Source organism: Heterodontus francisci, chromosome 18, assembly GCF_036365525.1.
Source record: "Heterodontus francisci isolate sHetFra1 chromosome 18, sHetFra1.hap1, whole genome shotgun sequence".
Taxonomy (NCBI): domain Eukaryota; kingdom Metazoa; phylum Chordata; class Chondrichthyes; order Heterodontiformes; family Heterodontidae; genus Heterodontus; species Heterodontus francisci.
In genome coordinates this window covers 18,842,223-18,869,760 of record NC_090388.1, presented here as the reverse complement: position 1 = coordinate 18,869,760, position 27,538 = coordinate 18,842,223, and the positions used below count along the sequence as shown (strand labels likewise).

Sequence of the window (27,538 nt, the reverse complement as noted above, 5' to 3'; positions counted from 1 at the left end):
GCAGTGGCTAAATGGTAATGAAGATCACACAAGCTACAAAAGATAATCTCTCAATTACGTTGAGCTCAATATTTTAAAGGAAAAGAAAACAAAAGACTTTCCCTGTTTTTACACTACATAATGAAAACTACACATTTATTTCTGAAACTTGTTTACATTGGTTAAACGTAACACTGTTAGCACTCACCTAGTACAATTAGCGTTGCATTGGCTGAAATGGCTCCAGCACTATTTTGAGCTGTGCAACTATAGATTCCAATATCCTCTATTTTCACATCTACAATAAAAAATACATCATCCTCTGGCATAACATGCATCCTTCTCTCTCGTGCAGCAGGGAAATCGGTGCCACCATCTTTTTGCCAGGCTATCTGTGGTGTTGGATGACCAACTGCGGCACATTCTAAACGGGCCATAGCCCCTGCTCGAATAGTAAGGTCTGTTGGTGATTTTGTAAATGATGGCAACACTGCAAAACACAATGGAAGATACTGTTTGCATGTCTCATGGACACCTTGATTCTAACTCTACTCACATCTTAACTACAAGCGAAATAATGAAATAGAAAATGCCAGAAATGCACTGCATCCATAGGGAGAAAAGACAGGGAATGATGTTTCAGGTGTATAGCTTTCAACAGAGCAGACAAAGTGTTACTATCCATCTTTCTCCTTACAGGTGCTGACTGACCTGCAGGAAACACACAGCAGTCACCTGAGAGAAGCAAGACAGGTAGTGATGATTCAGCTGCTGAAAGATATGCACTGAAATCTCATTTACCTGTGATTTCTCCTTGTGAATGGTGTATTTTCTGCATTTGCCATTTCGTTAGTTCACTCCAAGTTAAGATGGGAGTATCACTGATCGCCAGCTGCGTACTTCTGGCATTTTCTGCTTTTATTTCAGATTTCCAGCATTTGTTTTTATACGTGAACTAGTGTGGTGCTCTCGCTCAATTTCTCCACATCTTCATTCCACTGTGATTCATCCAATTCTGCTACTTGTTCCACTACAAGTGATTGCAGTTTGTGGCATACAGGTAGTAGGATAATAAGGAATAAACATGGAGCAATGCCAGTTTGTTTCTCAGATTAAATAGTTGGCAGAACACAGCATGTGTTGCTACAATGGAATCAATAAAGCAGCAAATTATCATCCAATTTTATGACATTAAGAAAATGGCAATATAATGTAAGAGTACTGTATAAAGAATAGTTCAATTTTAGCTAAAATAGATAAAAAATCAAAATTAATAGAAGGAAATTACCCCAATGTAAACCAGGACACAGGATTACACCATTATACAATGATTGCCAGCTGTAAAGTCATGGTATTTTTAAAAGAAATTTAGCACATGGTTAATGCTGCTGTTTTCATACTTTCCCTTGCGTCTATGCTTGGGTGTATAATCACACACTATAATAGTGAAAGACTTACAAGAATAGAGGACAAAGACAGAGGAAAAAAAACTAATTGTGATCTGAGAATACAGATCCATGAACACAACTTTCCAAATCAATATGAACAGCATATGAGCACACTCTTTAAAAAAAAAAACACACATAATGTACCAAGGACAGTTACCTCAAGAATATTGGGTGGGGCAGGGGGGGATTGAAATGTACATAAACCAAATGCATTGCTGCCATTGTGATATATGAAAACACGCACGTTTTTGAAATTCCTACTGAGAAGGAAAAAAGGCTTAGAAATAACCAGCACTTGTTGGCAGGGATTTCACTGCACTACAAGTATCAGCTTGGCTCAGTTGGTAGCATTCTCATGCCAGAGTCAGAAGGTTATGAATTGAAGCCACCCTCAGACTTCAGCACACAATCCTAGCTGACATTCTAGCGCAATACTGGAGGGCATGCTGCATGGTTAGAAATGTCTCTTTAGATCAGACATTAAAAATGAAGGTTCAAAGAACAGATATCATGGCCATCATTCCTCCATGAAACATCACTGAAAAAATTAATTGCGCATTCATCTATCAAGCTGTTTGAGGGAACCTGTGCACAAAATGACTGCCTTGTGTATCTACAGAAAACAGTTCTCATATTTCAAAGTAATTAATTGTATGTGAAATGTTTCAGATGTCTAAGAGGTGTTAAAGAACATTTTCATACTGGCTTTTGTCTAACATGAAATGTCCAGGTGGAAAACTTAAATTAAATACATTTAAAACAACCAGTATACTAAGATTAACTTTCAGCTGTTCAATCACTGAAAAACTATGGATACATACTATTCACAGTCAGCTTGGCTTTGTTGGAGTAGGATGAACCGAAGTGGTTGGAAATGACACACTGGTATTTTCCTTCACTGCTGAAATTTACATGTCGAAGGCGTAAGATGGTAGTATACTCCATTACTTCGCCACCTTGAGACCGAAGATGTGCGTAGTTCTCAATCTCGCCATTATGAAGCACTTCGTTATCCTTCTTCCAGGCAAATGTCATTGGTGAGTCACTGCTGCTCGCTGCCGAACAGATGAAACTGACATTGGAATCCTTTACGGCTGCTTGGGTTTCAGGCTGTTCAATAATCTCAGGTTTAGGGAAGTCATCTGTGAGGAATCATTTTTCAAGAAGATAAATTAGGCAAAAAAGAAAACTTATAACTGTTGGATATCTAGGTGTGCTAATTAGCTGCAATAATTCATATATACTTAAATGCTTTATTCCATGTTCAGATAAAAATACTTGAGAATTATTCACGTTGGCCAAATATTTAACATTTGTGCTCTTACATGATCTGTTTAGATTGTGTTTAGATTAGATACAGCACTGAAACAGGCCCTTCGGCTCACTGAGTCTGTGCCGAACATCAACCACCCATTTATACTAATCCTACACTAATCCCATATTCCTACCAAACATCCCCACCTGTCCCTATATTTCCCTACCACCTACCTGTACTAGTGACAGAAGATTTTAATTTGCATTTAAAAAAAGCTCACCACTTACCACACACAAAGTCTTCTGGTTTGGTGGCAAATATACTTTTTCCTTTTAGCCACTGAGGATGGGCACAGCTTGCATTAATGAATGGTTGAAATCCATTGTCTGTCACCCACTGGTGCAGCCATTTTAGTTGGCAATCACAAAGAAGGCTTGTAGTGTTCAAATGCCTAAGCGGAACAAATGCTCAATATTATGCAAATAAAATAAGTCACAAAAGAAAGTAAAAAAGGAAAGTTAAAGTTTCTTGAGGTATATAACTGAACTGCACAAATAGGACTAATAGTAAATATTAAGCTGCAATGGTGTAACTGGGTATAGTGATTAATTTATCAAGATGAGTCCAACATTTAGTTTCAGCCCTTCATGTTACTTAACATTCACAATCATGTCATACTTACAATTCGTGAAGTTTCTTCATCTGAGAAAAGGTATTGCTTTGGACAGACATAATTGCATTATTGCTCAGATCTCTGCAAAAAAAAACCCCAAAAAAGGAGTACTAATGAAATACAACACCCACTACTAACACCTCTTCTACAGTCAGTAACTTTTTACTCCGTATTGCTGCTCCAGCTATGCCCAATTTAAAATATTCGATTAAAAGCATCGATTAAAGAGTGACTGCGCTCAGTGGACTAGTAAACTTTCATGATTAGCAGTCTTTAAACAATCACTTTACAACCAACTTAGGTGATAAGCAAAAACAATTAAAATCCATAGGTTTCTGGCACAGTGCTGAGTGTTCATCTCTACATTTATACACTACAATCAATATACACTCAGTATGAAAATTATCATTTACCACTATCAGCAAGTACATACTAATGATTTAACTGGCTGAAGCATTCAGCACCATCTGTGCTGGAATTATAGGATACTTACAGGTGTTCAAGTGCATCCAGGCCAGAAAATGCTTTTCTTGTGATTGATCTAATACGGTTTCCCTGTAGTCCCCTAGAGAACAAGCATTTAAATTTTAATTATAGGGAAACAAAAATGTTCACATTTGAATACAATCAGGAGTATTAATGTGGTTCAGAAGTGCCTGTAAAAAAGATAGATGAATCAAGCTTTCACTTCATATAAAAAAAAACTCCTTTCTATATTCTAAAGAGATCACATGGATCCTTCAAAAAGTAACCACTGCAGCATAATTTTTGCTAACTCTTAGTTCAGATTTTCAATTCTGAAACTAAAATCTGCGGTCTCACACAAATCCACTCTATTTAACAAGAAATCCAATTCTGTTGCTTTGCTTGTCCTGTTTTCTCTGCTGTATGAAATACTCGGTAATTTTTGCCTAATTTTTGTTTTCAAGTACAATCACGACAGAATCACACAATTGTTACAGTGCAGGAGACCATTCAGCCCATCGTGTCCGCACTGGCTCTCTGAAAGAGCAATCCCTCAGTTCCATTCCCCTGTTTTCTCCCCATAACCCTGCACATTCTTCCTTTTCATATAAACTGTCTAATTCCCTTTTGAATGCCTCAACTGAACCTGCCTCCACCACATTCTCAGGCAGCGCATTCCAGACCTTAACCACTCGCTGCGTGAAAAAGATTTTCCTCATGTCACTTTTGCTTCTCTTACCAAATACTTTAAATCTGTGCCCTCTCGTTCTCGATCCTTTCATGAGTGGGAACAGTTTCTCTCTATCTATTCTGTCCAGACCCCTCATGATTTTGAACACCTCTATCAAATCACCTCTCAGCCTTCTCTTCTCCAAGGAAAACAGTCCTAACTTCTCCAATCTATCTCTGTAACTGAAATTCCTCAGTCCGAGAACCATTCTCATGAATCTTTTCTGTACTCTCCAATGCCCTCACGTCTTTCCTACAGTGCAGCGCCCAGAACTGGACACAATACTCCAGCTGAGGCCAAACTAGTGTCCTATACAAGTTCAACATAACTTCCTTGCTCTTGTACTCTATGCCCCTATTAATAAAGCCCAGGATACTGTATGCTTTGTTAACCGCTCTCTCAATCTGTCCTGCCACCTTCAATGGCTCATGTACGCATACACCTAGGTCCCTCCGCTCCTGCACCCCCTTTAGAATTGTACCCTCTATTCTACATTGTCTCTCCATGTTCTTCCTACCAAATGAATTACTTCACATTTTTTTTTTTGGTTTTAGTTTTCAAAATGATGCTCAGGGTTCTCAAGTTCCACCTGCATCTCCAGTTGCATGACTGTATCAAGCTGCCCTGAACAACATACATATAAACATACGAATTAGGAGCAGGAGTAGGCCACTCAGCCCCTCGAGCCTGCTCCGCCATTCAATAAGTACATGACTGATCTGATTGTAACCTCAACTCCACATTGCTGCCTACCCCCGCTAACCTTTCACCCCCTTGCTTATGAAGAATCTATCTACCTCTGCCTTAAAAATATTTAAAGACTCTGCTTCCACTGCCTTTTGAAGACAGTTCCAAAGACTCATGACCCTCAGAGAAAAATAAATTCTCATCTCTGTCTTAAATGGGTGACCCCTTATCCTCAGACATGCTTATTTCCTCACCCTAGAGTATAGGACCCACATTACATTCCATACCACAGGGCTCATTGAGCTTGAAATGGTTTGCTTCAATGTTTTGAAGTCACCTCTGATTTATCTTTGCACCTAAATTCAGGTCACATGCACACTAACTAACTAGGATGGTTTCAGTGCTCATTCCATCACAAAACAATAAACAGCACTTACAATTTCTTAAGTTTGCTCAATTCAGAGAAAGCCCCGTTCATATCCTCAATAGTCCATGAGATTTCATTGTTTTTCAGGTCTCTATTGGGGTGGATTAAGAAAGAGGAATGATAAGCAAATGTTTTGCAAAATATGGGTTTTTCATTTCAATCTGGCTCAACCCTGTACATAACAACTTACATTTATATAGTGCCTTTCATGTAATAAAACATTCCAAGGTACTTCATAGGAGCATTATAAAACAAAGTATGACACTGAGCCCCAAAAGGAGATATTAAATCAGATGAGCAAAAGCTTGGTCAAAGTGGTGTGTTTTTAGAACTGTCTTAAAGGAAGAAAGTGAGGTGGAGAGGTAGAGGGAGGGTATTCCAGAACTTGGGGTCTAGCCAACTGAAGGTGTGGCCACCAATGCTGGAATTACTAAAATCAGGGATGCACAAGAGGCCAGAATTAGAGGAGCGTAAATATATTGGAGGGTTGTGGGGCTGTAGGAGATTACAGAGAAAGGGAGGGATGAGATCACAGAGGAATTTGAAAAGAAAGATGAGAATTTTAAAATCAAGATGTTGCTCGACTGGGAGCCAATGTAAGTCAGCGAGCACAGGGATGATAGGGGAACAGGACTTGGGCAGCAGAATTTTGGATGACCTCCAGTTTATGGAGAGTAGAATGTGACAGACAAGCCAGAGGTATGTTGAAATGGTCAAGTCTAGAGGTAACAAAGGCCTGTATGAGGATTTCAGCAGCAGATAAGCTGAGACGGGCTAAAGTCTGGCAATGTTAAGAGGTGGAAATAGACAGTCTTAAAGATAGCACGAAGGAGATCAGAAAAAGCTCATCTCGGGGTCAAATGTGACATGAAGGTTGCAAACAGACTGGCTTAATCTCACTTTGTTGCCAGGGAGAGGGATGGAGTCGGTAGCTAGGGAATGGAGTTTTGAGTGGGGACCGATAATAATGGCTTCAGTCTTTCCACTATTAGAGGAGATTTCTGCTCATCCAGTACTGGGTGTCAGATAATCAGTCTGATAATTTAGCAACAGTGGAGGAGTCGAGAGAACTGGTGGTAAGGTAGAACTGGGTGTCGTCAACATACATATGAAAACTAAAGCTGTGCTTTCAGATGCCATCGAGGGGTAGCATGTAGATGAGAAATAGGACGGGGCTAAGGATAGATCCTTGTGGGATACCAGAAGTAAAGGTGCGGGAGCAGGAAGAGAAGCCGTTGCAAGTAATTCTCTGGCTACATGAGATAAGAATGGAACCAGTTGAGAGTAGTCCCACCCAGCTGGAGGAGGAGGATGGTGTGGTCCACTGTGTCAAAGGCTGCAGACAGGTCGAGAAGGACGAGGTGGGAAAGTTTACCTTTGTCAGTCACATAGGATGTCATTTGTGACTTTGCTAAGAGCTGTTTCAGTACTGTACAGAGTACAAGGGCGGACACCTGATTGAAGGGATTCAAACATGGAGTTCTGGGAAGGATGGGAACAGGTTTGAAAGGTAACACGATCAAGGACTTTGGAGCGGAAAGAGAGGTTGAAGATAGGACGGTAGTTTGCAAGTCAGTCGGGTCAAGGGTTTTTTTTTTGAGAGGAGGGTTAATGACAGCAGATTTAAAAGAAAAAGAGGTAACATCTGAAGAGAGAGAACCGTTTACAATATCGGTTAACATGGGGACCAGGAGGAGAGGTTGGGTGTCCAGCAGTTTAGTCAGAATAGAATCAAGGGAACAGGAGGCAGGTTTCTGCGACAAGATGAGTTCAGAGAAGGCATGAGAGAAACTAGAGAAATGTGAGAGTTCAGGGCAAGGGCGGGGGACAGCATTATTGGAAGTTTGGCCAGCTGAGCTAGTGGAAAGGAGGGACGTAGCAGAGACAGCTGATTGGATGGTCTTGATCTTTAGTGACAAAAAAGTGCATAAGCTACACTTATTGTTGGAGATGAATGGGTGGAGGAAACAGGAGAGAGAGGTTTAAGAAGACTGTTTGCAGTAGAGAAAAGAAGTGGGGGGGGGGTTATCTTTGCATTCCAGGATGGTTCTGGAATAGTGAGCAGTTTTAGCAGAAGACAGCGGGACACAATAATGTTTTAAACATGAACAAAAACATGAATCTGAGAAGTCATATTTGCTTCAATTAAACTGTAAGCCACCTTTGATGTTGTGTACAAATAAATTCATGTCCACATGCATAAAAAGTTTATATTGAAGACCTTTAGTTTGTTCACCCACAAGTCTTTATCATCGCCAAGGTGGTAAAGCCAACTACTAACTAAATCACTGACCAGAAAATAATTGTCTAAAAACTTTAAAAATAAACTGCATAAAAAGGTTTTATTAGCTAGAAGGCATTTTGAAAGTCACCAATAATCCATAGCCAGTGGTTAAAGCTGCATCATCAATTTTTATTAAAGAACAGCTAGATTGAATAGGTTCTTATTAATCTTTGTACAAAACAAGGGCCCACATGGAATTGCACGGACTTGAATTTCAATTGACAGCAGATCCAACTATCCTTTTCTGCATGGCTGGCCAGCTGAATGACCTGGGGCCTTAGTAATCATCATCTCCAGCTATACACCTGCCCTTTAATGACCCTACAAGCATCTTTTATGGGTTTCTTTGGATTTTATATCCATTACAAGATACATTAAGCTTTCAGAACATTACCACTTAATTAAGTTTCACTTGGCTCTTTTCAAACCTACTCAAGGTACAGACTTGCAGGTAACAGTGAGAAATAAGGACTTCCAACTACTGTGCAAGGAGAACAGATGGGAAATTTGATTAGATAAAGCTAGCTACACAAAATCATCTGAGCAGACATTTTCCTGCAGCCAAGGACTGAACCTAGTGTTAAAAAAAAAATACAATTCTAAAAAGGGTCTTGTGACACAACTCAATTTCTTTGCTCCATTTCTACTGTCGGGTGGACTTGACAACCAACAAGTTTCAACATTCACCTTTGTGCACTAACAATGGTGGCCAGTGCAGTTCACCTAAGCCAGGTGTCAGCTCTTTATACTTTTCCACTACCAGCACCCAACAGCTGGAAGCAGCCAGTAACAATACTTTCCAAGGAATGATTTAGTACCCCACCCCAAATCCTGGCTACCCTGGCATGGGTTGTGTATTTTACAGAGTTGCCCTCAATGGCAAAAATGCTGTCAGAGGAAATCCTGTAAATAGTGCATCAGAAGACAAGATCGGAGTTGTACAGAATAATGAACTGGCAGCACACACAATGAAAATTCCAAGTACATATACAAAGAAAGCTTACAAACAGAAAGTCTACTTCTTGGCACTGAACAACTTTTCTGCTTGAAAACAGTTGCCATTATCTCGAAGAAAACTGTATATAAAGATGTGCCAGACTTATAGAATCAACCACCACAATAACTTATATTTATATTGCATTTTTAATATAGCAAAACATCCTAAGCTTCACAGCAGCATTACCAAACAAAATTTGACACCGAGCCACATAAGGAGATAATTAGGGCAGGTGACCAAAAGCTTGGTTAAAGAGGTAGATTTAAAGGAGCACCTTAAAAGAGGAAAAAAGAGGGGGGAGAGACTTAGGGAGGGAATTCCAGAGCTTAAGGACTTGACAGCTGAAGGCACACCCGCCAATGGTGAAATGATTAAAAGTCGGGGGTGCACAAGAATGGGAGGAGTGCAGATATCTGAAAATCACAGCATTGCTTGACCAGGAGACACTGTAGATCAGACATGATGGGCGAGTAAGGCTTCATGAGAGTTAGGACACAGGCAGCAGAGTTTTGGATGACCTCAAATTTAGAGTTTGGAAGATGGGAGGCTGGCCAGGAATATACTGGAATAGCCAAGTTTAGGAGGTAACAAAGGCATGAATGAGGATTTTAGCAGCAGATGAGACAAGGCAGGGGCAGAGTCGGGCAACGTTACGGAGTTGGAAATTGAAGGTCTTGGTGATGGCGCGGATATGTGGTCGCAAGCTCATCTCAGGGTCAAAAACATCATCGAGTTCCAACAGTCAGGTTCAGCACTAAACAGTTGCCAGGGAGAGAGGGGAAAATTGGGTGGCTAGGGAACAGAGTTTGTGGCAATGACCAGAGAAAATGTTTCAGTCTTCCCAATATTTAGTTGGAGGAAAATTAGTTTCATTAGCTTTTTTTTAATATTCGTTCTTGGGATGTGTCGCTGGCAAGGCCACCATTTATTGCCCATTCCTATATGCCCTTGAGCAGGTGGTGGTGAGCTGCCTTCTTGCACTGCTGCAGTCCATGTGGTGTAGGCACATATACTCACAGTGCTGTTCCAGGTTTTGACCCGGTGACAGTGAAGGAACAGCGATATAGTTCCAAGTCAGGATGGCGTGTGACTTGGAGGGGAACTTGATATTCCCATGCCCTTCTACATGGTAAAGGTCACGGGTTTGGAAGGTGCTGTTGAAGGAGCCTTGGAGAACTGCTGCATTGCATCTTGTAAATGGTACAAACTGCTGCCACTGTGCGTCAATGGAGATGGCAGGGAATGTTTAAGGTGGTGGATGGGGTGCCGATCAAATGAGCTGCTTTTTCTTGGATGGCTTGAGCTTCTTGAATCTTGTTGGAGTTGCACTCACCCAGGTAAGTGGAGAGTATTCCATCACATTCCTGACTTGTGCCTTGTAGATGGTGGACAGACTTTGGGAAGGCAGAAGGCGAGTTACTCAACACAGAATTCCTAGCCTCTGACCTGTACTAGTGGCTACAGTATTTACATGGTTGCTCCAGTTAAGTTTCTGGTCAATGGTAACTAACCCTCCACTTCCTGCACCCCCCCACCCCCACCCAGGATGTTAATGAGGAGGTTTCAGCAACGGTAATGCCACTGAATGTCAAGGGGTGATGGCTAGATTTATTCTTGTTGGAGATGGTCACTGCCTAGCACTTGTGTGATACAAATCTTGCTTGCCACTTATCAGCCCAAGCCTGAATGTTGTCCAGGTCTTGCTGCAGGCATGGACTGCTTCAGTATCTGAACATTGCACAATCATCAGCGAACATCCCCACTTCTGACGTACTGTTGGAAGGAAGGTCAATGATGAAGCATCTGAAGATGGTTAGGCCTAGGACACTACCCTGAGGAACTCCTGCAGCAGTGTCCTGGGGCTCAGCTGATTGGTCGCTACAACGACAACCATCTTCCTTCGTGCTCAGTATGACTCCAAGTAGTGGAGAGCTTTCCCCCTAATTCCTGTTGACTTCAATTTACGAGTCCACACACTGTCAAATGCTGCCTTGATGTGAAGGGCAGTCATTCTCACCGCTGGAATTCAGCTCTTCTGTCCATATTTGGACCACGGTTATAATAAGGTCTAGAGCCGAGTGGCCTTGGCAGAACCCAAACTGAGCAGCAGTGAACAGGTTGCTGCTGAATAACTGCCTCTTGATAGCAGCTTCCATCACTTTGCTGATGATTGAGACTGATGGGGTGATAACTGGCTGGATTGGATTTGTCCTGCTTTTTGTAGACAGGACATACCTGGGCAATTTCCCACATTGGCAGGTAGATTCCAGTGTTGCAGCTGTACTGGAACAGCTTAGCTAGTTCTGGAGTACTAGTCTTCAGTACTACAGCCAGGATGTTGTCAGGGCCCATAGCCTTTGCTATATCCGGTGCCTTCAGCCATTTCTTGATATCATGTAGAGTTAATCGAATTGTCTGAAGACTGGCATCTGTGATATTGGGGACCTCAGCAGGAGGCAGAGATGAGTCATCCACTCAGCACTTCTGACTGACAATGGTTGCAAATGCTTCAGCCACGTCTTTTGCACTGATGTGCTGGGCTCCCCCATCATTGAAGATGGCTATGTTTTTGGAGCCTCCTCCTCCAGTTAGTTGTCTAATTGTCCATCACCCTTCATGATAAAATGTGGCAAAGCATTGATCTGATCAATTGGTTATGGGATCACTTGGGTCTGCCTACAATATACTACTTCTGCTGTTCAGCATGCATGTAGTCCTATGTTGTAGCTTCACTAGGTTGGCACTGCATTTTTAGGTATGCCTGGTGCTGCTCCTGACACGCTCTCCTACACGTCTCATTGAACTGCGGTTGGTCCTCTGGCTTGATGGTAATGGCAGAGTGAGAGATAAGCCAGGCCATGGGGTTACAGGTTGTGGGTGAATGCAATTTTGCTGCAGCAATTGGCCCACAGTTCTTTGTGGATGCCCAGCTTGAACAGCTACATCTATTCTGATTAGGAACATAGGAAAGAGGAGCAAGAGTAAGCCATCTGGCCTGTCGAGCCTGCTCCGCCACTCAGACAGATCACGTCTGATCATCTACCTCTATGCCATTTTTCCTCACTATCCCCAAATCCCTTGATGTCATTGGTATCCAGAAATCTGGAGATTTCTGTCTTGAATACACTCAATGATTAAGCGTCCACAGCACTCTGGAATAGGGAATTCCAAAGATTTACCACCCTCCGAGTAAAAAAAGTTCCTCCTCATCTGTCTTAAATGGCCTGTCCCTTATTCTATCCCATTTAGTACTGTGGTAGTGCCACACAACACGATGGACCGTGTCCTCAATGTGAAGGCGGGACTTTGCCTCCACAAGGACTATGCCACGGTCACTCTTACCAGTGATGTTATGGCGAGATGCATCTGCGACAGGTAAATTGGTGATGAAGAGGTCATGTAGGATTTTCCCTCACATTGGTTCTCACCCCCTGCCGCAGGACCAATCTGGCAGACATGTCCTTCAGGACTTGGCCACCTCAGTCAGTAGTGGTGCTATTGAGCCACTCTTGATGATGGATATTAAAGTCCCCCACCCAGAGTACATTCTGTGTACTTGCTACCCTCAGTGCTTCTTCCAACTGGTGTTCAACATGGAGGAGCACTGATTCATCAGTTGAGGGAGGACCGTAAGTAGGAGGTTTCCTTGCCTATGTTTGACCTGATGCCATGAAGTTTCAAGGGGTCTGGAGTCAATGTTGAGGACTCCCTGGCCATTTCCTTACAATTTTTTCCACTGTACTGCCACCTCTGGTGGATCTGTCCTGTCAGCGGGATAGGGCATACCCAGGGATCGTGATGGAGGAGTCTGGGGCATTGGTTTTAAGGTATGGTTCGGTGGGTATGACTATGACAGGCTTGACTAGTCTGTGGGGCCGCTCGCCCAATTTTGGCGCAAGACCCCAAGTGTTAGTGAGGAGGACTTTGCAGGGTTGACTGGGCAGGGTGTGTCATTTTCAGTGCCGACTGGATGTTGGACAAGCAACCTAACAATTTAGAGACAATGGCAGGATCAAGAGAGGTGGTGGTGGGGTAGTGCTGTGTGTCCTCTGTGTACATGTGGAAACTAAAGTTGTGCTTTTGAATGCAGTCACTGAGGGCAGCACCAAGATAAGAAATCAGAGGGGACCAAGGGTAAATCCATGGGGACTCCAGACATAACAGTGCAAGTGTGACAAGAGAAACCATCGAAGGTGATTTTCTACCTATGACCGGATAGATCAGAATGAAACCAGGCAAATGCAGTCCAACCCAGCTGGATGACAGAGGATGGTGTGGTCAATCATGTAGATAGGTTGAGAAGGACAATGAGGCATATGTTACCACAGTCACACAGGATATCATTTGCGACACTGATAAGAGCCGTGTCAGTATGGTAGCAGGGGCAGAAATCTGACTGGTGCGCAAGCACAAGAAAAAAGCCTGGCAAATGTAGATTGAATAAAAGCAAAATACTGCGGATGCTGGAAATATAAAATAACAAGAAATGCTGGAAATACTAAGCAGGTCTGGCAGCATCTGTGGAGAGAGAAGCAGAGTTAATGTTTCAGGTCAGTGACCCTTCTTCAGATGTCTTTAAATGTAGACTGAATATGTTTAACACATACACCACTTTGGTTTTCCCACAAAAACAAACAGAGCACAGATATACAAAACTTACAGGCTGTACAAGCTGGAAAGTCCTCCAAAGGCACCATCAGCAATGTAGCTCACTTGATTGTTTCCGATATACAGCTGTCCAAGGAGACTCAGTCCAACAAAGCTAGAATCTTCTAGACGCGTTAACTCATTGAATGAAACATCTCTGTCAATGGGAAAAATAAATTTAACACTGTAAACAGAAAATAAATGTATATAGATTCATACCTGTTGCAGTTAAGTAATCTCAAATTTGATATCTTTCCTATGGTTCAACAAGTTTACCTAGTGGCCAGCTGGACCGTAGAAACAGGACCGTAGAAACTTATATGATGTGGCAGCAGCGTTTTACAATTAGTTTCAGCATCCCTGGGTTGGGAGAGAGTGGAAAGCTCTTGAATTCCCACCCTAAACCTCTCATTGCCCTTGCTGGAGGATGTATCCTCATCTATTTCAAGCTTAGCTGTGGAGGCTTCCCTTCTCTCCACTCCACCCCAACAGTCAGATAGCCCACAGGTATTGTCTAGGGTCACACAGGATAATCACAGAACCAAAGAAACTTACAGCATGGAAGGAGGCCATTTGGCCAGTCGGCTTGTGCTAGCTCTTTAAAAGAGCAGTCATGCTTAGTCCCACATCCACTCTTTGTCCGTAACCCTGTAAATTCTTCATCTTCAAATAGCCGTCTACCGCCCGCTTAAAATTATTTATGGAGTCAGCTTCCATCTCCTTTTCAGGTAGAGCATTTCAGATCAAATAAACTCGAAAAAAAAATCTCATCTCTGCTCTAGATCTTTTGCAAATGATTTTGAATCTATGATCTCTGGTTACTGAACCACTCACCAGAAGGAGTCTTTTATCTCTAACAAACATCTCATCATTCTGTAAGCCTCTATAATGTTATCTGTTCTAAGAGAACAGTCCTAACCTTTCCAACCTCTCCTCATAACTGAAGTCTCTCATGCCTAGTAACATCCTCTGTACCCTTTCTCATGCCTTACATCTTTCCTGAAGCGTGGTGCCCAAAATTAGCCACAATATGCCAGCTGAGGCTGAACCAGTGATTTATAAAGTTCCAGCGTGATCTTTTTGCTTTTACATTCTATTCATAAACCAAAGTAACCAATATGCTTTTTTAACCACCTTATCTGATGCCGCCATTTTGCACCATCACCTGAGACAAATTTCCACCCCTGTATGTTTATAAAATATTCTAAAACTCAATTTATTGTTGCCTGCTAATCTTTTCTTACAACACCTTTTTGTCTCCTGCATTAACTTTTTCAATTCCCTCCTGTACTTTCCAGAACTTCCTGGTTATTAATTGAATCTTCTGACAATTTTCGTAAGCCTCCTTTCTGGGTTTTATTTTAATTTTTATATCCTTTGTCATCAAGGGCACATTAGCTTTGGACTTTTTTTTTGGAATTCATTTATGGGAAGTAGGCATGGAAATAAGCAAGGCCAACATTATTGCCCATCCCTAATTGTGCCTCAGAATGTGGCAGTCAGCCTCCTTCTTGAACTACTGCTGTCCGTATGTTTAGGTAGTTCACAATGCTGTGAGGTAGGGAGTCCCAGGATTTTGACCCAGCAACAGTGATGGAAAGGCAATATATTTCCAAGTTAGGATAATGTGCAACTTGGAGGGAACGTGCAGGTGGTGGTGTTCCCATGCACCTGCTGCCCTTGATCTTCTAAGCAGTAGAGGTTGTAGGTTTGGAAGGTGCTAAGAAGCATGGGCAAGTTGCTGCAGTGCATCTTGTAGAAGATACACACTGCAGCCACGACTTGCTGGTGGTGGACAGAGTGATGCTTAAGGTGATGGATGGTGTTGAGCTTCTTGAGTGTTGTTGGTGCTGCACTCATCCAGGCAAGTGAAGAGTATTTAACACACTCCTGACTCGTGCTATGCAGATGGGGAAAAACTTTGGGGAGTCAGGAGTTACTCAATTCAGAATACCTAGTCTCTGACCTCCTCTTATAGCCACAGTATTTCTGTGGCTGGTTCAGTTAAATTTCTGGTCAATGGTGACCTCTAAGATGTGATGGGTGGGGGATTCAACAATGGTAATGTCACTGAATGTCAAGGGGAGGTGGTTGGACAATCTCTCTTGTTGAAGATAGTCATTGCCTAGCACTTGTGAGATGTGAATGTTGCTTGCCACTTATCAGCCTAAATGTCATCCAGTCTTGCTGCATGCAGACACAAACTGTTTTGCTACTGGAGGAGTTGCAACTGCAACTGAACACTGTGCAATCATCAGCAAACATTCCCGTTTCTGACCTTAGGATAGAGGGCAGGTCATTGATGAAGCAGCTGAAGATGGTTAGGCATAGGACACTGCCCTGAGGAATTTCTGCAGCGACATGCTAATGCCGAGTTGATTGGCCTCCAAGTACCACAACCATATCCCTTTGTGCTAGTTAGGGCTCCAACCAGTGAGGAGTTTTCCATCGGATTCCCAATGAGTTAAATGTTATTAGGGATCCTTGATACTACACTCTGTCAAATGCTGCCTTGGTGTCATGAGCAGTTACTCTCACCTCTGGAATTCAGCTCTTTTGCCCATGTTTGGATCAAGGCTGCAACGAGGTCTAGAGCCAAATCGTCTTGATGGAACCCAAACTGGACTCCTTGATGCCATACCCTCAGTGCTGTAATGCACCGTCGTCTTTTTTCCTTCAAGGGAATATACCTAGTTTGTAGTTTGCACTTGAACTCTCTTCCCTGAATGCCCCCCACTGATGTGTTACTGCCTTAACCTGTATTCATTTTTTTTTTTTAATAAGAGTTACAGCACTGAAACAGGCCCTTCGGACTGTGCCGACCAACAACCACCCATTTATACTAATCCTACATTAATCCCATATTCCCTACCACATCCCCACCATTCTCCTACCACCTACCTACACTAGGGGCAATTTACAATGGCCAATTTACCTATCAACCTGCAAGTCTTTGGCTGTGGGAGGAAACTGGAGCACCCGGCGAAAACCCACGCAGTCACAGGGAGAACTTGCAAACTCCGCACAGGCAGGACACAGAACTGAACCCGGGTCGCTGGAGCGGTGAGGCTGTGGTGCTAACCACTGCGCCGCCCTTTTCCAATCTACTTGTGCTAGGTCCATTCTTAAATCACAGAGATTAGTTCTTCTCCAGTTGAGCATTTTTACCTCTGATCTCTTTTCATAATTACTCCAAAACAAATTATGTTGTGGTCATTGTTAGTTAGATGATTTCCTACTGTAACACCCTCCATTTGCCCTATTTCATTTCCCAGATCCAGATCTAACAAGCTTCCTTCCTTGTTAAAGTGCAGACATATTGTATCCAGAAAGTTTTTTTGTGCACATATCATAAATTCATCTCCTTCTCTAACCTTAGCAATACGTTTTTCCCAGTCTACATTAGGGTAATTAAAGTCTCCTAACATTACTACTCTATTTTTGTTACACACCTTTGAAACTTGCCGACAAATGTGCTCACCTATCTCCTCGCTGTTTGGAGCTCTATTAAAAAAAACTCCCAACAATGTAACAACACCCCCCCCCACCCCCCTTTCCCTCCTCTGTTCCTCAACTCAAGCCAAATAATGACAAACAGTGGAATGCTTTCAGGAGAGAACTTGTAAAAAAAAATTGAAGGGAGAAAGGAAAAAAAAACCTTAAAAGTTTAGCTATCCCAGCAGATATCTAGCAGTGTTTAATTGACAAAATTAAGTAGAATTGATTTCTTTAAATCTCAGCACAACTGCAACTGTTCAAGTTTAAGCAGTCAGTTATACACTTGAGTCTGTTTTGCATTGTAGTAGCAGTGAGCCAGAAAGCTAATAGGAGGCTTTTGCTTCAAGGCTCATTGCTAGATACATTCTAAATTGTCCCACGGGAGACCTAAGAGTTTCATTAATTCCTGCTTAGTAGAATTGGAAAGTTGCTTTTATATTGTTCTTTTAATTCTAATCCAGCTCCTGATATTATACTGTTAAATCAATACTCTGTAGCACGGCAGCAAACCCAGTTTTACCAGCTCCTGGAAACCAAATTAAAATGTATACGCATCTTACGATGACAGGTCATTTGCAGGCAGAGATGTAAAGAAACAACCTAAGTATTAACATGGGACTCAGGATTAACAGATATGCACCAAGGGAATACTGTGGACAGGTGGGCTAGCTAGATAGGCCAAAGATCTTTTCCTGCCTTGAGCTGTTGCTATGATCTTCACACTAGCAACAGTCTCCATTTAAACTAAAGCAACTTATACAGGCTTTGTGAAACTTGGTGTAACTAGGGATGTAATTTTGCACAAACTTCATAAACTAAGCTACTGTTGGACGTGCCACAATATATACTGGTTAATGGATAGTGCTCTCATTAGAATGCTTGTTTAAAGTGAACAGCCCCAAAATACCACAGGTGGTAAGTCCTTGTGTCTACCTACCCTCCAACACAGACATTCCCAACAGGGATGCATGGTCATTAGGAGTACATGGGGCTGGTGGGTGAAAGGATCACTTGGGGTACTTCTTTGGCATCTATTTGTCAGGCCACTGCCTGTAAGGGAGTGAGAATTTCCCAGGACCCTCTCCCCAGACTCCAAAAATCCCCTGATAAAGGAATTTAAAAATATCCATCATTAGAGGTCCAAGCCACTTGCCAGTCAGCATTCAACAATTCATCGCCCTGATTCTTCACCCAGTGCTTCCTTTGGGCACAGCTTCCATGCTGGAATGTGGGGATTATTGTCATTGCAATTAATTATTATCCAAGTAACTAATTTCTAGACAATTCTAAGCAAAGATCATTATAAGTTAAGTAACTTTACGAAAAAATAGCTTTATACATCCCATCACCAAATCATTGGGATACCCCAAAAAGCTTCACAGCCAATGGATAACTTTTGAAGTGCAGTCACTGTTGCTTTATAGACAAATGCACAACCAACTGCACACAGCAAAATACCACAAAAAGTAAAATGAGACGAATGGCCAGTTAATTTGTTTTTGATGGTTGAGGGAGGAATGAATGTTGGCCATGAATTCAGCAAACCTCCTCGCTTTTCTTCTAATGGTGCCTTTGGGGTCTTTATATCCATGTGAACAGGCAGGTAGGACCTCATTAAGTGCAAGATATAAACCATTCCATAACTGGTATAAGATTTTCACCAAGATGCCTAGTTGTTTATCATTTTTACATTTTACAGGGTATTAGATTACTACAAATCTCAAGAGTTAAAAAGAAAAACAAATCTCACCCACAGCACAACAAACAAGTGGTTTGAAAAGAAATCTTACATCTTACCTCTCATAAGAAACATTGCTTTGGTCATCTTCATAAAAACTTTGTAATGAAAAATACTCTCAAACACAAAGCAAACATTTTGGCTTGATGTCTACACTGAAACTGGACTGGAATAAAAGCTACTCACAGCTCACTGAGTTTCTGGCAGAACTCCCAGGCATCTGGGTTGATCCTGTTGATGGCATTCTGGCTGAGGTTAAGTTGCTGCAACATCAGCAAGCCATACAACCATCCTTTCGTTATTTCTGTTAAATTGTTAAAATCTAGTTGTCTGAAAAAAAAATTTAACAAAAATATTAACTTGCATTATCCTGAAAAATAGGGTTTTAGTATTACTTTTACCTGCTTGTTACACAGTTAAAAAGCTTGGCAAAGGCAATTTAAAAGATTGAGGCCATGTGGCTGGATTCTCTGGAATGAGAGTCCATTGCCAAAGCTGCCAGGCCAAGAAGGTAGAAAGCAGCTCATGTTACAAACAATTTTTTAAAACATATTTTGCTGAACCAAGTACTTTGTTAAAAAAAACTTTTTGGTTAAAACTCAAATGAAGCAGTTCTATAACTTGTGAACATCTGAAAATAAAATATTTTATTGCATCCAAGATTCACAAATCCATTCTATTTTGAGCTTACTAATTTTTCATGCAAAAACCATGCTAAATAATAAATAATTAAAAACAGTTCTCACAAGGTCTCGATGTTACTCAGTCCCCAGAAAGCTCCATCCATGAGTTTATTAATGCCATTTCTTTGTAATCTAAGAGATTTCAAAGCATTAAGTCCCTGAAATGTAAGGCCATCCACTTTTTTAATCTTGTTGCGGCTGAGTTCCCTGCAACAAAATAAAAAAACGACTGGTTTTGAAAAGCAACAAATTTTTCTGCTTTAAACAAAACTGAAAAAGGGAAAGCAGAATGAGTATTTAAATCAGAAATTCGCATGTATAGTTGCAACTCAAATTTGATACTTTTTTCTAATTGAGATATAAAATGAACTTACAAGTGCTGAAGATGTGACAGCTTAAACATCTTGGAAGGAATAGCTGAAATTTTGTTCCGGTTTAATTTTAGGACTTGAAGTGTGTTGGAAAGATTGTCAAAACAACCAGGATCCAGAGAAGGTATCTTGTTATTGTTGATGTACCTAAGCAATAACATACTGATGATTAGATATCTGTAAAATTATTCCACAGACACTTGTAAGAGCATTTACTGAACAAATGTAATCAGATTTCTCAGGCTAGTCATAGGTTCTCCCCCCTCCCTCTTCCAAAAGTATCAAAAAACAGATGTCATTCCATTCATAAGATACAAATCCAAAATCTTAGCTTCGATTCCTAGTCTGTGCTGAATTAGCCAATTCCTGCCCAGACGACAGCAAGGTCACGACAATTGACTTAGGTGCCTTTGGTTAGAAAGCGGAAAATCAGACAGCATTCTCACACCAGATTATCTCCATCAAGTGACCCCTGCTAGAAAATGAGAAGACTGACCTCAACTGTGGCTGCCCAAAATCAAACTGCTTGCCAACATATGAAACGTGGTTATTTAAGCAAAGGTTAGAATGGTAACCAGCACCCAAAATGCACCCCAGCAGAAGCATCCCCCTCAAACGAGGGGTAATTTTAGCAAGAAAGAAAAAAGCACATATTGTGCTTAATGGACGTAAATATATTAAACTTATCAAAAAGGTCTGTTTTATCACTACATTTTACTCAATGGGAAAACCACTTCAGGAAATGAATGCATATATAGCAATACCCTCACGATAAAATATCTCTCTTCCCATCATTCACAAGCATTTATATTATACATGAAGTACTGTCCATTGTGATATTGTAAAACATCGAGATACAGTCTGCTCTTGTTAAAGACAATTTTAGTCAAGGAAAATAAGTTGCTTAATTCAAGTTATGAGTTGGCTACACAATAACTTGGTTAACAATGCTACTGTACAAAAATCAACCTGCATTGTGGCAACTCTAATTGTGCAGGATCTAGGCAATCATATTTCACTATAATCCAGCATATAGGTTTCATCTTCAGAAAGACATCTGTGAATTATAAACTCCTGGAACGTCTTCCTGGTAGAAAGGTCGCATGCATGACATTTATACTGATGTAACAAATATAAAACCTACACTAATTCTCAATGTTGATAATTCCTTCATCAGCAAACCAGAAGATGCTACTTAAACTTCCTTGTAATACAAACTTCAGCAGGTCTGTGGCTGAATAACCTCCATATCTCACAGAATTGCTGCTGTGGATAACTAGGGGAAAGTCTTAGAAGCTCTCCAGTGTAACTGGAAGGTCATGTTTAGCCATGACTCAGTTCCCCACTGTCCCCTCTCCTCTAAATTCACTGCTCTCCTAACCTGCCAAAACCTCTGTCTCAGCTCTGTCCCCACAATATTCACAGCCATCCTCTCAGTCATGTCATCTCCTCTGGCCTCTCTACCATCATTACCCTCCTTAAAAACCATTCCTTCCAATATCTCCTCCATTGGCTCAAAGTCCATTTTTTTCTGACTGCAACTCAGTGAAAAGACTTGGGGTACTACTCTATATTAAATAGACAAATGAATACGTTCAAGCTGTCGTCGTGGCTACTTTTTGTATTTGCCATTAATAGCACGGGGCTTGGGGAAATCTCAGGAAGCATTCTTCCAAGGGAGATTTAATACATTCAACAGGAATTGTAGGATGAAAGGCAGCCCTGTAAAATAAATAAGGTCCTACATTTTGAACAAAGTCAGGTCAAAAGGTTCCTGTAATATTTAGATCTTTCTGCTCAATTTGAACTGCTACCTGTCTACTAAAGCACATTCCTTCAGCACGACTATCAGAAATACATTTGAAACTATCCAATATACTTACAGATATCGAAGCTGTAGAGGAGGGAATGTATTCAATTCAAAAATGTGATTGTTACTGAGGTCCAGTGTTTCCATGGACTGAAATGGTGTCAGTTGTTCAGACTGTACCTCAACAATTTTGTTATTAGATCTGCAGAGAAAATAATATCGATGAACAAAAACTAATTTTAGAGATGCAACCTTTTTAAATAAAGAAATTCTTACAATTAATTTTTTAAATACTAAATGTAAATTAAACAGTCGTTTAGTGTCAGTACTGAAGTTGTCAGAAGGGTGGTGCAACACAATAGCGTAGATTATAGCTGTAGACAAGAAATTGGGAAAAGAAAATCCAGATTGATGTAGCGCTAAGAAAAAAAATTTATCTTCGTTATTCATAACATAGCAGTACAAGTTCAGAAGGCCATAAAAACGGTAGAATATTGAAAACGTTTGACAACTTACTTGTGGCAGGCTGGAACTCACCAGCTCTCTCTGAGTGTTTATAAAGGGACTTGATTTATACTAATATTTAACCTGACATGTCTGTGCTGTCTCTTTGAACAAGCTGCTCAATTTAGTCCTACACCCCAGCCTTTTCCCCATAACCAGGCAAATTAGTTATCTTCAAGTACTAGTCCACTTGTCTATTAAATGTTTCTGTAGAATCTGTTTCCACTACCCTTTCAGGTAGTGCATTCCAGACCTTAATAACGCTCAATTATTTTAAATCTATGACCTCTGATTACTGACCCACTTACCAGAGGAAATAGGGCTGAATTTTACCAGACCCTTGACACTGTGGGTCACGAGGTCCGTAAAATTCTGCCACGAGAGTCCCGCCTCGACCCCCGACGTCAAGAAGGGCCCGCTGCACACTACCAGTGGCGGGGGGATCTCGGTGCAGCCCCCCGCCACTTGGCGGCAGAGCCGTCATCTAAATATTTCAATGATTATTAATAAGATGCAAATGAACTTACCTGCTGGCGGCACTCGTCCCATGCCAATTTTACGGCCGCCGATCACAACTCGCGTGCCTTTGGAATTCCGTACAGACTTCCGAGGCAAGAAACTGGTGGATGGGGGGAGGAATAAAATTGTCAGGGCTGGAGGGGTGAGGGAGCGGGGAACAGTATGTTGTGGGGATGGTGGGAAGGGGTTGAAGGGCAAAAGTGGAGAGGAAAAAAAAAAGAGTCCTTGCTGGGAGTAAAATACATTACAAACACAAAAGACTGTAAATATACCATTGTGGCGGCTGGGAAAGGGCCTGCATTATTTACATTTTTATTTGAAATAAAAATTTTCCTACACCGCTTTAAATATTTAAATTTACCTGAAGGGCTTGGAGCCCGTTAAAAACGGTGATGGCCCCTGATGCTGTTGCCAGGAACTCAGCAGCCGCCTCCTTGACGGCATCGGGGACGGCTGCTCAATCCCCTCCGTTTAAATCAGCCCCCGCAACTAATATCACAGCGGCACTTCTGTTGGAAGGCCGCCGCTTTCACAGCATGCCGACATGGAGCGCAGCACGCTGATGAAATTCAGCCCATAGCTTTTCCCTCCTTACTCTATCAAAACTACTCAGAATTTTGAATCGCTCTGTTCGGTCTCCCCTTACCCTCTCTGTTCTAAGGAGAGCAATCCCAGCTTCTCCAATCTCTCCATGTAATTGAAGTCCCTCACTCCTGGTAAACCTCCTCTGTACCCTCGCTGGGACCTTGACACCTTTCCTAAAGTGTGGTGCCCACAACTGTACATAATACTCCAGCTAAGGCTTAAATGAGAGATTTGAAAAGGTGCAGCATGACTTCCGGGAGCAGGCAAGGGGCGTAAAATCGAGTGGGAAGCAGGGCATGGAGGGGCCCTCTGTGGCTGGGGTGGGGGGGGTGTCTGCTGATTGTGGGGCACAGGATGCCCAATCAGCAGACACCCCCCACCCCAGCCACAGAGGGTCCCTCCAGCAGCACGAGCTGTCCTCGTTAAAACTACACCCCTTGCCCTGCTCTCAGACTCCCATCCATCTCGCTGGCGCCCAGCTGATTGCCCCTGGTGAGGCTTGAACTCCACTTACCTTTATGAAGGGTGATATCCATTGTCCTCTTCTTGCTGGGTGGTGTCGCAGAAGTAGCAGCCACCGCTCCCAGTGGCGCTGCTGGGACCAAAGAGCTTCTGGCCCTCTGATTGGCTGGCAGCTCCTGGAAATGGGACTTCCTGCCTCAGAGGGGCAGGAGTCCTGACAGAGGCCAATTAAAGGCCTGGGACATGTAAAATTGCAGCATGGCTTCCAGGCCCAACGGAGGCGGGCTCTCCCCCGACTTTTCAGCCAATGGGCAGGGTTACCGCCACAACGTAAAATTATGGCCCTTGTTTTTGCTTCAATGCCACTGTTTACAACAAAAGTCCCATGTATCACTTTATCAATTTCGCCTGTCACCTTCATGATTTGTGAATATGCACCCCAGCTATCCCTATTCTTGCACCTCCCTCAAAATAGTAACATTTTGATTATATTGTTTCTTCATGTTATTTCTCCTTAAGTGCATCACTTCACATTTACCTACATGAAATTGCATTTGCCAAGTGTCTGGCTAACTCACCAGACAGTATTCGCCCTCCTGAAATATGCTACTCTCATGTTCACTATTTATTATATTGCCAAGTTTTGTATTTTCTGCAATCTTCAAAATTGCACTCTCTATACCCAAGTCCACATCATTTATATATAACAAGAAAAGCAATGGTCATTGCATCAACCCTTGGGGAACCCCACTACATACTTCTCTCCAGCTAAAAAAGCATCTATTCACCACTACACTTCATCTCCTATTCCCTGGGCAATCATTTACCCAAGTTGCTATGCACTTTTGCATTTCCGAATAGGTCTGTTATCAAATGCATTTTGAAAGTTCATATATACAATATCTACTGCACTCCTTTTATCAACCCTTGCTGTTACCTGAAAGTACTCAATCAGGTTAGGTTTGCCATTAACAAATCCGTGCTGGCTGTCTTATTAAACATTGCTTCTGGTATGACCAAGGCAGGAATCATGCACTGTTAATTCAGTCCCACTACTCCAAAGGACACAGCATATTAGTAAAGTTTCCCAACTACTGAAAAATTGCCAAATTAAATGCTTTATTTATCCCCCCAAATAAAGTACGCCAAACCAGGTTTCTTTAAACAACAACAAAATTAACTATTTAGTAATAAAGTTTTAAACGATAAGGATAAATATGGCAGCCCTCACACAAGGGGCGATTCCAAATGTGGCGGCTCATTAGCATGGCCGGGGCAGCTGCCCCCCACCCCCTCCGATGACGTGGAGAGGGCAGGCAAGCCGTCCCCGACAACACCGTCTGGTGCCAATGCACTGGTGCTGGTGTCGGTGCCATTTTTAAAGGGCTTACAGCCCTAAATGACCATTTAATTTTTTTTTTAAAGTGACAGTCATTTTAGAGTTAATATTAATGAATGAGAAAAATCTTTCCATGCCCTTTCCCACCATCACCGCCACGCGCCCCACCCCCCCCATGGCATTACACATCATTCCTGCCCTTCCCCTCCAGAACACCTGAGAATATATGACCTTTCCCCCACCCCAAATGTTCAGAACCTTTGTCCTTTATCCCTTCCTATCACTGCCCGCCCCCAACCAATCCAAACAATTTGACCCCGCTCCCCACCTCCCACACTGAGAAGAGTACCTCCTCCCTGCTCCCCACAGAGTTGCACCACGCTTCCCCGAACAGGGATTTGAAGGCGCGGTATTGCCAGCCGCCAGTACGAAGATCGGTGCGGCAAATAAGAACACAATGGGACCTTCATTAATTCAGACAGTTTAATTTATTTACATATGGAAATCATGGTCCCATCGCCGAGCGGGCTGCCACGTCGCCTCTCCACCTCCGTTGAGATCAGGACAGGCCCTGCCGGCGTCGGTTGCAGGCCTCATCCATTGCGATCTTCATCCCCCGCACCCCCGTTCACAGCGTCGGGGACCCTTTAAAATTCGGCCCTATATGTATGAAGAGATTTTATAACTTCTTATTCTTTCTAACCCCCTTAACCAACGGTTAACCGGTTTTTGAAAGGATGTTTTGAATTAGAATGGTTTCTTAGGAATAATAAAATAACTGGGTAACTTCTGGTAGGATATTTCCAGATCGGTGAGGTGTCCAGAGTTGAATAGTCAGAGGCCACTCGAAGTGGCTCCAAGTGAGACTGATGATGGGTCTGTTATGGGTAGGCGTTCAAGGCAATTCATCTGCAGCAGGCGTCACACAGATCTCTCAGCAAACGATTGTAGCAACAGGTCTACTTAAATTTTAAATTAACAGTCGAACAGTAAAAACTTTGAGATTTCAGGATCTTTCAAAAACACACTCTTGAGGCAGGGATTCTTGAGAGTGGAGGCAACAGCCATCTGCCACACCCGAAACACAAGGCTTCCTTTCTCCAAAGCAGTGTTCCTCCAGAGTGTAGCAACTGCTCTTCTCCTGGGTCTTTTCTCTCTCTTCAGAAACCACACTTTAAACGTAAATTTCTTTTGAAGAGATGCAAGGCTTATTTTTCAGAGTGTAGGGGCCAAATTTTACACCCCCTGCGCCCCCAAAAAGAGCAGGAAGATGGGAGAAGGAGGAAGGGCATAAAATTGAGCGGAAGGCTCCAGGGGTCCTTCCCAACCTGCTCCCACTGCCACTTTACACAGGGTGGCAGCGGCGAAAAACAGCCCACCCACCCCAGGCCAATCCAGGCCCTTAAGTGGCCAGTTAACAGCTACTTAAGAGCCTTCATCCACCGCCACGAGGATTTTACCCGTGGCCGGTCGGGCGGCCCAGGCCTGAGTAAAGCCGCCTGACAAAAGCAGGCAGATTTCTGAAGGCCTGGGGGGGGGGGGGGGGGGTGTCATGGATCAGGAGTCCTGTGCCCGAGGGAGGGGCGCCCCCGATACCCCAACCACCCCCAATATGTCCCCCGTCTCACCAATCGACCACTCTTGCCTTGCCGGGGCCCGACCGATCACCGAGACAAGGTCCCAAAAACTTCGTTCCAGGGCTCCCCAAAATCTTCCTTCCGATAGCTGGTTGCAGTCCCAGCAGTGGCCGCCGCTCCCGTCTCAGACCAATTAAAGGCCTGGGGACCGTAAAATGCCGGCCAGATCCCCAGGCCAGGCAGAGGCGCGTTCGCCACCGACTTTTCAGTCAGTGGACACCTCCCGTCCGCCAAGGGTAAAATTCAGCCCGAGGTCTTTTCTTCTGGTCTACAAACACAGGTTCCAGCCAGCTCACTACTAGCGGCTCCTAGCACCCTGGGCTGTTTCACTCTGCCAAAAATGAAAACTGAAACCTTGCAACAACCATGTTACAAGACAGTCATAAGTCTTCCTATTGCTTGGATACAGCCTGCACGCTTCAAACACCAAATGTCAGCATTCAGTGTTCAGAAAAATCCCCTTTTCCCAGCTCTTAAAAGGCACACAGACACCTTAGTTTTTTTTAAAAATCCGATGTGACACTTCGCAGAGTCTCAGTCTTGCCTCCAAGCCTCTGTCCGATAAAAACAGTGCGCTGGGAACAACCCAACCTTCACTACGTACGTGTATGCACCCGTAATGAGGCCCTCATGACGTCATTGTGTATATACCCCAACCTAATACACATTTTAACAAATAACGCTACTGTTTCTTAACACTGTTGACATAATCGCATTGCAAGTATAAAGCAATCAAATTTCACGACTGTTCCGTGCAACTGTTTCTGCTTGAAACAACCATGGCTACGGATTCTAGGAGG

General features: G+C 42.6%; 1 protein-coding gene across 2 annotated transcripts in view; it reads right to left on the bottom strand.

Annotated features, from left to right (window-relative positions):
• The window catches only part of LOC137379805 (leucine-rich repeats and immunoglobulin-like domains protein 3), a 78,251-nt gene that overhangs the window by 9,919 nt on the left and 40,794 nt on the right, over nucleotides 1–27,538 (bottom strand). The window contains exons 4-14 of one of the 2 annotated variants that reach the window (XM_068051182.1): nucleotides 21,766–21,894; nucleotides 19,886–20,029; nucleotides 19,575–19,718; nucleotides 19,015–19,158; nucleotides 13,606–13,749; nucleotides 5,675–5,755; nucleotides 3,849–3,920; nucleotides 3,365–3,436; nucleotides 2,970–3,133; nucleotides 2,249–2,569; nucleotides 188–469 (exon numbers count right to left, since the gene is read on the bottom strand). In XM_068051182.1, the coding sequence (XP_067907283.1) occupies nucleotides 188–469; nucleotides 2,249–2,569; nucleotides 2,970–3,133; nucleotides 3,365–3,436; nucleotides 3,849–3,920; nucleotides 5,675–5,755; nucleotides 13,606–13,749; nucleotides 19,015–19,158; nucleotides 19,575–19,718; nucleotides 19,886–20,029; nucleotides 21,766–21,894 (1,697 nt within the window). The remainder of the gene's footprint in view (nucleotides 1–187; nucleotides 470–2,248; nucleotides 2,570–2,969; nucleotides 3,134–3,364; nucleotides 3,437–3,848; nucleotides 3,921–5,674; nucleotides 5,756–13,605; nucleotides 13,750–19,014; nucleotides 19,159–19,574; nucleotides 19,719–19,885; nucleotides 20,030–21,765; nucleotides 21,895–27,538) is intronic. The other variant, XM_068051183.1, reaches the window with a different exon arrangement.